Below are 14,604 nucleotides of genomic sequence, written 5' to 3' on the forward strand. Positions count from 1 at the left end.
TAAGGTTTCTCTTAAAGAGAAAGAGTCTAGGAGACTAGGAAAAGCCTCCTGAATAGGTGGCGTGATAGCTGCATAACATATCCTTTCTTCACAGAATTCCCAGAGTAGCATCAATGGCCTGTAAGTTTCCACATGTCTTCATGACACTCTCCTTAAGGATTAACACTAGGGCTAAGCCTCCTGAAAAGATGGGCGAGAGCCGTTTGCATAACCTTTTTTTCCTTAAACACATACCCGTATTTTCTGGCGTATAAGACGATTTTTTAACCCTGTAAAATGTTCTCAAAAGTCGGTGGCAGTCTTATACGCCGGGTGCTGCAGTCGGCCGGGACGCCCAGGGTGTGGATTATCCATACCAAGGGCGTCCCGGCCAAGATTAACTTCCCCCGTCACATTCGGGACATCCCTGTGTTCCGAAAGATCTTTTTGGGACACAAGGATGTCCCGGTTACCTTTCTGCAGCCCCGCATTAATTTTAAAAACGCAGGGGCCGCCAGGATGTAGCGCACGCAGGGACGTCACTGACGTCCCGTGCATGCGTCCATGGTAACAGCAGAGAGGAGCGATGCAGCGAGGACGTGCGGGTATGGTAAGTTATCAGCACATCATGGTAAGTTGCCAGCACAGACCACCGCTCCTCAGGTCCCAGGACCTTCTGCTATCGCCCATAGGCTATAGCAGTAGATCGGGACCCCGGACCGGAGGAGCGGTGGTTGGAGCACTGAAGTGGGGCAGTACACAGGCATACAGCCTCCAGCCATTCACTGTATATGGCTGAAGGCTGTATGTCTGTGGGGTCCATTGCCAAACTAATGTGGGGGAACTACAACCTAATGTGAGGGGGAACTATGCCGACAACCTAATGTGAGGGGGAACTATGCCGACAACCTAATGTGGGGGAACTATGCCGACAAACTAATGTGGGGGAACTATGCCGACAACCTAATGTGGGGGAACTATGCCGACAACCTAATGTGGGGGAACTATGCCGACAACTTAATGTGGGGGAACTATGCCGACAACCTAATGTGGGGGAACTATGCCGACAACCTAATGTGGGGGAACTATGACGACAACCTAATGTGGGGGAACTATGCCGACAACCTAATGTGGGGGAACTATGCCGACAACCTAATGTGGGGGAACAATAGTAAGGTACCGTATCGCAGTAGAGGGGAAGTTCTATATGGAGAGTATATCCCAAACTATATTATAACTGTAAAAGTGGGAGGTTGTTTTATACGCCCAGTCTTATACGCCGGAAAATATGGTAAGTATGACTGATCTGCAATATAATGGATTATCTGGTGATAATGAGGCCTGCTATGAAGTGGGATAGAAAAGACAGCAAGTGGTCAAGTCAGTTCTTGAAGTTGATTGTTGGAAGGAGGAAAATGGGAAAGCCTAAGGGCAATTTTTCAAGGGCCAAATTGTGATGGCTAGATGACTGGGGCAGAACATCTGCAAAATGGCCGGTTTTCAGGGGCATTTCAAGTATTTAGGGGTGAGTACCAGGAAGGTTGACTGATGAACCAACAATAGGGTCATGAGTGCCCAGGTTCAGGGATGTGCCTGAGGAAGATAGCCTAGCCCATCCGTCTGATCTAAAGCTACTGTAGAGCAAACTGCTAAAAAGGCATGGTTGGCTGCAATAGAAAGGTGGTAGATCACAAAGGGAAGCACAGATTACTGTGTATGGTGCTGTAAGTAGCAGAGCAGTCAGAGAGTCCATGCTGACACCTGTCCCGTGAGGAAAGTTTCTACAACGGGTATGCTCTGATGAATCACGTTGTCTTTCTATCATGTGGACCAAGAGACGGCACCAGGATGAACTATGAAAAGAGGAGAAGCTGGTGGAGGCAGTGTAACGCTCTGGACAATGTTCTACTGGAAACCTTGTCTCCTGGCATCATGTGGCTGTTAGGCTATGTTCACACGAGGGAATTTACGCACAGACATTCGGCAGCAACAGAGCCCCATTGATTTCAATGGGATTCTGCAGCACTGTTCACATAGCAGAATTTCCACACAAAACATCTGGTGCGGAAATTCTAATTCTGCAGAAAGAATAGAGATGTTCATTCTTTCTGCGGGCAATGCACGGAATGCACTGCCGTATATGAGATGGCGCTTTCCCAAGCGGTCCTAGCGCCAAGAGGTTATGCTCTGCATTCAGGAGAATGTCCGCAAGGAGATTCTCAGTTTGGACATTTCCCCCATGTGAACATGGCCTTACTGTGCAATATCTACCTAAAACATTATTTAGACCAAGCCCCCCCCCTTTCTTGACAATGCCCTCTGTCGGCAGGATAATGTCCCAGACAAACGGCAATGGTAATAAATGATGATGCAGGAATCACAATGGTGACTCGGCCTCCAAGTTCCCCAGATCCCAATCCTATCGATCATCTGTGGGATGTGCTGGCGAAACAAATCCGATTTATGGAGGCCTCACCTCCAAATAAACTGGTGTCTTGTCCATACCGGTGTACCCAAACCCTGTCCGCCCATGCTGGGAGTTTTAGTTCTGCAACAGCTGGAGAGTCGCTGCGCTAAACTGAAGTAACACAGTGACCTTTCTGGCACAGCACAGGTTAACAGTCATCCGATTTTTTTTTTTTCAATTCAAATCAGTCGGAGACTTCACAGCTTACGAGACACCAATAACAGTACGGGGGAGGGGAGGAGAAAAAAAAATATGAAAGAATTTAAGCCGCTGCAACAGTTTCACCAATTAGCTTAATGTCAGAGAATTCTAATGAGGCGCCTTGAGATTGCTATTTAGCGCTAAGGCTTTTTAGAGTGCCAAATTCTCCTTTTCACACAAACCGGTTGCAAAATTAAAGACATTAGGCGGCCTTAATTACATTATCAGAACAGCCGGGATTAGGCAATCTCTGAAGTCAATGCGCTCTCTCTTTTGTCACAAGGCAGAAATCCCTCGCCGCGCAGGTTAGTGGATTTCGAGGCCCGCTCCATATCTCGTCCTCACAAAGAAAGCTGCATTAGACGCAGAAAAATACGGCGAAACAAAAGAGACGGGGGTAAATGCTTCACGAAATAATGAACACGTTACGAAGAGGGAGACGCAAGGTGAAAAGATTAAGTCCCCAATCAGTGGGTCTTGCTAACACCTCTGCTGGCGAAAGGCCTACCCCAATCCTCCAGTGACAAAATAATAAAAAAAATAAAAAATAAAAACAGATTTGGCTTATGGATCCACATCTGTTATCTAAAAACCGGAGCCCATTTGCTACTTCTTTTTCCCATGGGGTGTGAAATTAGCAAGAAAAAAAAATAAAAACAAGAAAAATCGCATTATTTTCCATTCTCTCTTTTCTTCAGAGATACAATACAGTCTTCCGCATGGCGTTGTTGGCATCGCCGTCTCTTCCAGTGATCTGAACACATTGAGAACAATATTTGTTTTTCTTATTCTTCTTTTCTTTCTGTATTCTCCTGGAATTGAACATTTCAGCCTCCTGAAATGGCTGCCAAGCTTAGATTATAAAAACGTAGAAAGCGGGGAATTTAGAGAATTTGTACATGAAGAAGAAGAAATATTTTTTTTTTTTTACATAAAAAGAGGTGGAGATGAGCAAATCGGCCCAGCCCAGAAATTACAACTATTCCGGGGAGGTTTTAATCCCATTTTTTAGATGAAAAAAAAAAAAAAAGAAAGAAACTTAAAATATGTCAAATTCATTCAGAAATAGAATAGATTTATCAAAATTGAATCTGGAAGAATAGTAACCAACTAGAAGTATCATGCTGATTTATCTTTTTGCCAGCAATTGCTTTTCCAGCTTGGTAGTTCAGGCTCACTTATGTGTGGTGTCCCGGTACCGTATTGCATACCTTACCTAGTGTAGAGGTCCCCAAAGTCAGAGTAACTACGTTCAGGTAGGGTTCCTCAGGTGGGCCAGCCCCTAGTCACCTCTCCTAAAGTCTATCTTTAATAATAATAAATGTGTATATTTAATAATTATATATATTTTATAGTAATGTATAGTACTTGCCTTGTTTAGCGTCGCAGGACCTTCGGTCATGTGACCATGCTAGTCACCTCTATGTTATGTTGGAGGACCTTAGGAGGTCCTTGGGTCACGTGTTACCCACAAATCTTTGTAATGGTGAACATCAGTATGGACCAATTAGCACTAGTCCAGCCCCTGCCCATATAATGGGAGCTGCGTCCAATTATCGCTCTCTTGGGTTGCTGCTCTCATGGATGCCGGACTAGCAGTACGGATCTGCGCGACTTTCAAAGACACGCCAGGCCTCAAAAACCTGCCGGCCTCAGCAGAACTAAAACCGTGAGTTCAAATCTAAATCCCCGCTAATGCTAGAGTGACTACTGGTCCGCAACTAAATCCAGTGGAACGCATAGTACTAAAAGACTCTAATTGCTAAAGTCCCAACCTTTGTCAATCTCCAAGGAAAGCCGTTGTTATGCGTAAAGACTTATGTTATTGAAGCTTGCATAAAACCTTCAGTAAAAGTTAATACTGTTTCAGAAAACTCTCCGGTTGTGGACAATCGATTCTTATCATCTACCTCCCTATCGCTCTTGGGAAGGGTGGCGGTAGGACAAGCGTTACTGAGGAGCCCTCACCCTGGTGTCACGAATAGCAAGGGTTAACAAGCACCCTTTAATAACCGCACAGCTACACTCCCCATACCCTACACCCCTCTGGTTGGACATAAAGCAGTGTTTTTCCAGCCAGGGTGCCTCCACCTGTTGCAAAACTACAACTCCCAGCATGCCCGGACAGCCTTCGGCTGTCCGGGCATGCTAGGAGCTGTAGTTTTGCAACAAGTGCCGGAGCGCTGGTTGAGAAACACTGAATTACAGCAACACTAAAAATAATCTACTCAGGCTTCATTTTTCAAACCTGAAGGGAAGGCCTAGTTGCCCATAGCAAACATTGACTTGCACCGTCTTTTTCTCCCGCTATTCTCTCTGAAAATAGCGGCGCCCAACTGACCCCATTGACTATAATGGGGTCCATCGGGACCAGTTATGACCCGTCAAAATTACGTCTGTCAAACTCCAAAATTAAAAAATTAAAAGTTTGACGGACGTAATTGACGGGGCATAACGGTAGTGTGAAAGGGGGTCTTAGTTGGTTCCTGGACGACCATTGTATGTTGAGGCCATAACTCTATGGAAACCTGGTAATTGGTTCTGAAATCACAAAATGTCATCCAAAAATAGGAAAAAGTGAGGATTAAAGAGAAATAAGTAGATAACTAAAATAGATAAAAGAAATCCTTACATATAAAAGTAAGAAAGATCTGCTGGGAGCTGTAATCACTGTCAATGTAGAGGACAGGAGCTTCTTCAGGGTCCTGTACAGTACACAATGTCCTAAAAAAGTAACATGGAGTCGCCCTCACCTGGTGTCCAAATGAGCAGCTAATCCTGGTACAGGTAAAGAGTACAGAACATGTAATACCTCCCTATACTGTAGGGGGCGCTACCAGACACCGGTCAGTGCATATGCTTCAGTAATACAGGTAAAGAGTACAGAACATGTAATACCTCCCTGTACTTTAGGGGGCGCTACCAGACAGCCAGTCAGTGCATGCACTTCAGTAATACAGGTAAAGAGTACAGAACATGTAATACCTCCCTGTACTGTAGGGGGCGCTACCAGACACCAGTCAGTGCATACACTTCAGTAATACAGGGGTTTTACCAGTGAATGTCCATTCTGATTGGTCGGTTCTTCCAGCCATTGACCCGTTTCACAGATCTGGACTGTCTGTAGCATTGTATGTGGAGTCTGGTTTCAAGTTACAATGGTCAAGAAAACAAAATTGTATGCTGAAAATATTGTAACCTGAGGCCATTTTAAGTTAAGAGATCATTGTAGGTGTATAACCAAACCATAAATTAAGGTATTACAAACTTTAAAAAAGGTTTTCTGCAGAAATATAAAATAAATTATACATAGCTGGGGGCACTAGAAAAAAAAAAGTGATACCCACCTCCCTAGATACCTTGCAGGTGCTCAGTTTGGTTCCCTGCTCATCACTAACTTGTTCCTGTGACGCGTCCCCCCCCCCCCCAAGAACTGCCAATCACTGACTGCAGTTGTGTCTGTCTCTGCATGTGATTGGCTGAGCGGGGCAGGTCCTGTGGGGACGTTGCATCACAGGAACAAGCGTTGAGGTGATGAGTGAAGACCTGGAGCGGCCGCTGCGGGGGATCAGGATAGGTGAGTATCAATTCTTTTTATAGCACTTCAAGGTATATATACATTTTTATTTTTACAATTTTGCCCCTTCCTTACATTTATATGCTCTGTACTAGAGTGCCACCCTTACCTGTCCTGCCAGCTCCAATCTCTTATTTCCATAATAATCTCTATCATCAACTTTATTTTCTCCCTGGGCCAGGATCACCCTCCGGACCATCACCGCAGTGTAGATGCACTTTGCTCTGAAATTGAATTCCTTCACCTATTGAAAGAAAAAAAATAATAATTAGCAAAAAAAAATATATATATATAATAATAATAATAATAAATATATATATATATATATATATATATATATATATTTTTTTTTTTTTTTCACATTATATTTGACAGCTTGGGTGAAACACATACTTATGCATAAATAAAGTTATAGTTATGCTACTAAAGTTAATATTCGGTATATTTAATCCACTTCATCCAAGACAAAACACCAAGGGGAGCCTCACAAACTCCATGGTATAATATTTTTCATCCTGGGTGCCTCCAGCTGTTGCAAAACAACAACTCCCAGCATGCCTGGACAGCCGCTGGCTGTCCAGGCATGCTGGGAGTTGTAGTTTTGCAACAGCTGGAGGCACCCTGGTTGGGAAACACTGGTCTATGGGCGTGTTAAAGATAGCATCATTCTGTTTCATTCAAATAGGGGGGGGGGGGCATGGGACCTTCACAGTTCATACATTTTAGGCATTGCATGTTGTAATTCTTTGCAACAACCTTTTTCTGTTGCTTAAACAGATGTAAAATAAAAAATAAAGTTTACAAAGTCTCTTTTTACAATAATCTTGATGTTTTCCCTTTGCAGCTTCACATTTTGCATAGTAGGAGAATGCACAAAAATCCTTAGAAGTCTGATCGAACGTGTACCGGCAAAAAGTATAAGTAAGTCACGAAAGGAAGTGCGACTGCAGGGTTTGGTTGTTCTCTGTTACCGTGGAGACACACAGGTTTGCTGGTAGATGTATATACAAAATGGTAGGAAATGCACAACTAAGACTATTTGTAAAGTTGCTTTATTTGTAATTTTCGAAACACTGTAGCAATAAAAAAAAATAAAAAATAAAAAAAAAGTGATGAACATGGCCCTCAATTTTTATGTTCATTACATAAAGTATTTATATTGCAAAAAGTTATATAATTAACCAAAAGTTAAAAAAAAAAAAAAATATTTACAGTGACCTCTCGATCTACGATGGCCCCGACATACGATAATTTCAACATGCGATGGTCTCTCAGAGGCCAATGCATGTTGAAGGCCGCATCAACATACGATGCTTTTGTATGTCGGGGCCATCGCATAAACGGCTATCCGGCAGTGCAGACTGCTTCAGCTGCCACCGGATAGCCGTTTACGGTGCCCCGTGCCCTGTGCTGACGATCACCTACCTGTCCTCGGGGCTCCGGCGCGTCCTTTTCGGGATCCTCTGCATCGTCGGCGCTCTCCATCAACGTCATCACGTCGCTGCGCACGCCGTCCCGTCATCCAATAGGAGCGGCGTGCGTAGCGAAGTGATGGCGGCGACGGAGAGCGAGGATGCCGGGGAAGCAGAGGCCTTGCCGGAGAATCAGGGACACCCTGGGGACGCGGCGACAGCATTGGAAGGCGACATCCAGGGCAGCGGTGACGGTCCGGAGCGGCGGGGACAGGTGAGTACAACTTCCTCTAACAGTTGTCTACAACCTGCGGACCTCCAGATGTTGCAAAACTACAACACCCAGCATGCCCGGACAGCCAACGGCTGGGTGTTGTAGTTTTACAGCATCTGGAGGCCCGCAGGTTGTAGACCACTGTCCTATACTTTACATTGCACTGATCCCTCAACATGCGATGGTTTCAACAAACGATGGTCCATTTGGAACGGATTACCATCGTATATTGAGGGACCACTGTATATTTTATATAATATATCATACAACATAAATTGGCAGATTAAACATATAGGAAAACAATACTTCATCAGTGGTAGGTTACGTACCGGAACATGAGTCAGTATGGTTGACGCAAGGAGCTCACGAGCTTCATCTACTCTGGACTTTTTCGGTCCTCCTCCGCCCCACATCCTCTGCCTTCTGACTTTATTGCCAATATACTTTAAAGCCTGTATGAAAATAAATAAAAACAAATAAATGGTATTCACTGCATGTCTAAAATATTTGCCCCTCCCTCTACCAAAACAATAAGAAAAAAAGAAAAAGAAAAAAGTGCACCATGACAGATGTAAAGGGTCAAGAGTAGTTATATAGCGCACACAGATTCCACAGCGCTGTACACAGTTTACTCAAATTGGTCCCTTCCCCCATTGGGGCTCACAATCTAAATTCGCCTATCAGTATGTTTTTGGAATGTAGGAGTAAACCTATGCAAACACGGAGAGAACATACAAACTCATAGCAGATGTTGTCCTTGGTGGGACTTGAACCTAGGACCCAAACACAATGGAGCCAAAATCGCAGTTGTGATTCTACTCCTATTGTATAAATTTATAACGTTCTAACTCTGCTTGCTTTAGCTGCACCTGACTTTACTCCCCTCTATATCGAAGTGGCCGCTCCAGGGGGAGGGGAACGTGGAATTACATGGTACGCGCACAACAAATCTTTAGGTTTTATGGCCTTTTTCCAAGCCAAAGTAACAAACATAGCTGCTATGCTAAATATGCTGTACATTTGAACAAATGGAGGTGCAATAAAAGTTAAAGTGTACCTGTCGCTTTAAAAAAAAAAAAAAAAATTTGATCAGTCACGGTCTGAATATTCAGACCTCGACCAATTGTTAGAATGAGTGGGGAGAAAAGTGCAGCTGACAGACAATCCCATAGACTTACACTGTTGTCACGCTTTTAGTGCGCTCTTTTCTCAGCTAGTTCTAGCTATCGGTCACGGTGTGTACACTCAGACCCTGATCAAAACATTTGACATGCATCTATAATAAGTCAAAATCTTTTTTTAAATGACAGCTTTTAAAGTGACAGTGCAAGCCTTTGGCTGTCTGGGCCAAAAAAAAATCTCTGCAATGCACCTAGAAAGGTTAAAAAAAAAATATATAAAAACTAACTAAAATCACATGTAGCATGTTTACTGCTATTCAACGAGGTCACTTCAAAGGGAGGGGGGGGATATTAAAAAAAATAAAAAAATACAATAAAACTTTATTTTGTGATAAGCTCAAAGTAAAAGCCTTTTAATTGAGGTTCTCCATCACCGCATCATTCTGCTTTGTAACATGGGCGGCATACCAACAACATAAAATCACAGATCACATAAGCAAAAAGATGAATGTGTGTGTGTGTGTGTGTAATATATATATACACACATATATACATATACATATATATACACATACACAAACACATATACACACACACATACATACATACACGGTATATACACACACACATATATATATATACATACACAAACATATATATATATATATATATATATATATATATATATATATACATATACACACACACATTTATTATATATATACACATACACACACACATACATAATACACACACACACACACACATATATATATATATACACACACACACATATTTATTATATATATATATATATATATACACATACACACACACACACATACATAATACACACACACACACACATTTAGACACACACACATTTAATTTATTTAATTTGAAAAATGTATAATCTATACATACACATAATATATAAATATATGTATTAATTCATTTTTGAAGCTCCCACCTGCATCTGGGTAAAGATCTGAGCTTTCTGGCATTCCTCCAGACTTGGCCCAAAAGCCGCCATCACGTGCTCCTCTGTCCCAATCATTTGTACAATTTCTTGGTCACTTTCGACGGCCATTGCCTGCAGGAAAATGAGAAAAAAAGTGGAAGAAAAAGTTATTTTTGGCCGTGTTCACTTTGTGACATTTGCTTATGCTAATGCTGCGCCGCTCGATGGAATTACTTTCAGGCACTTATTTGACTTGTGTTAAATCCAGCCATCTGGCAAAGCCGGCTGCACAATAGTAGAACTTGAACGAGCCATTAAAAGCGATTTGCTATCAGTTTCAGTGCTGGAGGTTAAATACTATGGCATGTGAACATAAGCGCGGTAGTAAAAACAAGGAACTAAAAAAAAAATATATATATATATATAAAAAAAATAACACGACTTTTTGCAATTCTGTAGCAGACGTCTGGGGGGTTTCGCTTGTTGTTGGGAAAGGTGATTACGCTGAACGTTATGTTACAATGGTGGGATATAGAAATGAATGATGTGGCCAATATGCTTGACTGATCACGTGGAGCCGAGGCGCCGCAGTGTACACCCCCCCCATCTTCATCTACTGAAGATTCCAACAAACCTATAACACTGGAATGACTAAAGCGCCGCTTCAATTCACAGTCAGATAGCTTGGACTAGCAGACCGGATTAGATTTAATGGGGTACTCCGGTGGAAAACTGAATACTACAGAAGAAATTATTTTCTTTTTGGAACACAGAGCTCTCTGCTGACATCATGAGCACAGTGCTCTCTGCTGACATCTCTGTCCATTTTAGGAACTGTCCAGAATAGGAGAAAATCCCCATAGCAAACATATGCTGCTCTGGACAGTTCCTAAAATGGACAGAGATGTCAGCAGAGAGCACTGTGCTCGTGATGTCAGCAGAGAGCTCTGTGTTCCAAAAAGAAAAGAATTTCCACTGTAGTATTCAGCATCTAATAAAGTACTGGAAGGATTAAGATTTCTTAATAGAAGTAATTTACAAATCTGTTTAACTTTCTGGCATCAATTGATTTTAAAAAATTAATACTTTTTTTTTTTTTATTCCACCGGAGTACCCCTTTAAGGGATGGCAAACTAGGCAGCGGCACGGGGCTCTTGAGGAATACCCTATATTAAAACAAAGCATACAATGACTTAATTTGTTATTATTTATTGGCTGGAAATGATAATATGTGGACATTTTATGAGAGTACCATTAAAGAAATGTCAAACAGACCAGCAATTTATGGATTTTGAAGTTGTGTCTCTTTGTCCACCTATTTAGGGTATTCGTGTGTGGATTTGCAGACAGATATTTTGCCTGACAGAGGCCAAAAGTGTGAGACCCTATTAGGGCTGAGCGATAAATCGCATCCATAAGCGATATAAAGATTTCACCCTATGAAAAAAAATGTGAATATGCGGCGAAACAGTGAGCCGCACACTGAAGGTTCCGGGCTGGGCCGCACAAAAGCAGACATGCATATTACGGTAAATGCCGGAGCAGAGCAGGTCACTGGGCTCCGGCAGCTGCAGGCTCAGCTCATGAGTGGCGCGGCCCAGCCCCTCCAGCCCGCGTCTTACGGTCTCTCCTCCCAGCAGTGCTCAGGGCTGGGAGGAGGCGCCTTAACCCCACCCCAGCAGGTCACTGTTTATATACGGCGCAGCTGTGGAGCGGGGGGTCTATGAAGCAAGCTCAGGAGTGGAGCTCGCTTCATCCTGGGTAATGCCGGACATCACTGATCAGGGTTATGTCCGGCATTAACCATTTAGATGCCACGATAAATGTTGATTGCGGCATCTAAAATGGCGAAAACATGTGGCGGTAGCTCAGTGGAGCTGATCGGGACACTGGCAGCAAAATGTCGGAAGGTCCCAATCAGCTGAGAGGATGGGCGGAGGTTCCCTACCTGCCTCCGACTCCTCCAATCGGCGCTCCAATAATGGAGGCCTAAGCAGCCTGTAGTAATGGATCGCCAATAACACTGATCAGTGCTGTGCTTTAGGCTCCTATGGCACAGCATTAAATCAGTGTCTAGAACTGTGTTTCCCAACCAGGGTGCCTCCAGCTGTTGCAAAACTACAACTCCCAGAATGCTTGGGCAGCCAAACGCTGGGAGTTGTAGTATTGCACCAACTGGAGGCACCCTGGTTGGGAAACACTGGTCTAGAAGCCAAAAAATACATCTGTGTGTGTCCAGCTGTTGCAAAACTACAACTCCCAGCATGCCCGTACAGCTTTTGGCTGTAGTTTTGCAACAACTGGAGACACACTGTGTGAAAACGCTGCTCCTTGAGGATTTAAAAAATTGTAAAAAAAAAACATAAAACAAAATAAAGAGGCAAAAAATGTAAATAAGTTTAAATTCCATCGTTTTTTTAAATAAAATAAATAAACCTAAACATACGTGGTATCTCTACATGCATAAATGTCTGAACTATTCAAATCTAACGTTAATGAAACCGTGCAGTCAATGGCGTAAATGTAAAAAAAAAAAAATACAAAGTCTAGAATTGCGGATTTTTCGTCACTTCATATAGTAGGAAAAACCTAAAAAGTGATCAAAAAGTCCAATCAAAACAGAAATGGTGCCCATAAAAAATACAGATGACGGCGCAAATAATAAGCCCCATTACAGCTCCATATACAGTGATCCCTCAACTTACAATGGCCTCAACATACAATGGTCTTTTCTGGACCATTGTAAGTTGAAACCAGACTCAACATACAATGTACAGACAGTCCAGATCTGTGAAATGTGTCAATGGCCGGAAGAACCGACCAATCAGAATGGGTATTTACTGGTAAAACCCCTGTATTACTGAAGTGCATGCACTGACTGGTGTCTGGTAGCGCCCCCTACAGTACAGGGAGGTATTACATGTTCTGTACTCTTTACCTGTATTACTGAAGTGTATGCACTGACTGGTGTCTGGTAGAGCCCCCTACAGTACAGGGAGGTATTACGTGTTCTGTACTCTTTACTTGCACCAGGGTTGCCTGCTCCTCTGTACACCAGGTGAGGGCGACTCCATGTTACTTTTTTAGGACACTGCGTGTACTGTACAGGACCCCGAAGAAGCTCCATTCCTCTACATAGACCAGTGTTTCCCAAAGAGGGTGCCTCCAGCTGTTGCAAAACTACAACTCCCAGCATGCCCGGACAGCCGAAGGCTGTCCGGGCATGCTGGGAGTTGTAGTTTTGCAACAGCTGGAGGCTCCATGCTTGGGAAACACTGACATAGACAGTGATTTACAGCTCCCAGCAGATCTTTATTACTTTTATATATAAGATTTTCTTTATCTATATTAGTTATCTACTTATTTATCTTTAATTTTTACTTTTTCCTATTTTTTGGATGACATTTTGGTGCCTTTAGAACCAATTACCAGGTTTCCATAGAGTTCTGGCCTCAACATACAATGGTCTCAACATACAATGGTCGTCCTGGAACCAATTAATATTGTAACTTGAGGGACCACTGTATATGGAAAAATAAGAAGTTTTAGATCATGGGGAGTCCAACAATTGGGACCCCCCGCGATCCGCTGCATGGGATCCTGGATGGGGGGGGGGGGGGGCTTGCCGACCCCACACAAAGTGGCGGCCGACACAACCCCTCCATGTATCTCATAGAGCTACTTATCTCTAGAGCTACACGGAGAGGGGGTGGTGTCGGCCACCACTTCATGCGGAGGTCTACACACCCCCTTCATACAGGACTGCCGGTGCGCCGTGCATGAGATCGCGGGGGGTGCTAGTGGTCAGACACCCCGTGATCTAAAACTTATCCCCTATCCTTTGGGGATAAGTCTTACTGCACTGGAGTGCTCCAATCCCCCCATTATATGTTGGCTATATGAAATGAGGGGATTGGATATGAAATTTGAGGGATTTCACCATTTGTTTATAATATCGCAATCTTTACCTCCATAATCGCAATCGCACATTTTCCCCAAATCTTGCAGCCCTACACCCTATGTATGAAGGATGCAGTTGGATAACCCAACTTGAAGAGCCTTATTTGGACATTTTAATGGCACATTAATTTAGGCACCGTATGGCGGTATTATTTGTTCACTGTATTAGCATATTATTTAGGCATTTTATAGTATTTGTTTATTCTATTGGCATATGGTGGCATTATTTTTTCATTGTATTGGCATATTATTTAGGCATTGTATGACATTAGTGTTTAGACATTGTATTGGTATATTATTTAAAGGAGTTATCCACCATAAGGTGATTTTAGTACGTACCTGCCAAACTGTAATGGACATGCCTTGTGAACTACCTATTTCCTGTTGGAGTTCTGTTCCTCCAACTAGAAGTCCCATGATTCCTCGTTTGTAAGTGTGAGGTCACTTTTCTCCCTCCCACACATCAGCCACCCCACCCATTGAAACACACTTGTGCTCTCTTCCATGCAACAGACCAGTGTTTTCTTAATTTGTTCATTGTATTGGTATTATTGATTCAACATATTTCAGGGAGCTCAAATAAAGAAAAACTGGTACCCGCACTCACCGCAAAGTAACAGCAGACCGACTCTTCTGGCATCTCAGGTGGACC

The 14,604-nt window shown here is 43.0% G+C and overlaps 1 protein-coding gene across 1 annotated transcript in view; it reads right to left on the minus strand.

The window, feature by feature from the left end:
- The window catches only part of POLR3B (RNA polymerase III subunit B), a 129,620-nt gene that overhangs the window by 82,268 nt on the left and 32,748 nt on the right, over window positions 1–14,604 (minus strand). Inside the window, exons 10-12 of the mRNA XM_056569913.1 lie at window positions 10,002–10,124; window positions 8,240–8,362; window positions 6,334–6,468 (exon numbers count right to left, since the gene is read on the minus strand). Coding sequence (XP_056425888.1) covers window positions 6,334–6,468; window positions 8,240–8,362; window positions 10,002–10,124 — 381 coding nt within the window. The remainder of the gene's footprint in view (window positions 1–6,333; window positions 6,469–8,239; window positions 8,363–10,001; window positions 10,125–14,604) is intronic.

The sequence above is a fragment of the Hyla sarda genome, chromosome 4 (genome assembly GCF_029499605.1).
Source record: "Hyla sarda isolate aHylSar1 chromosome 4, aHylSar1.hap1, whole genome shotgun sequence".
Classification (NCBI taxonomy): Eukaryota; Metazoa; Chordata; class Amphibia; order Anura; family Hylidae; genus Hyla; species Hyla sarda.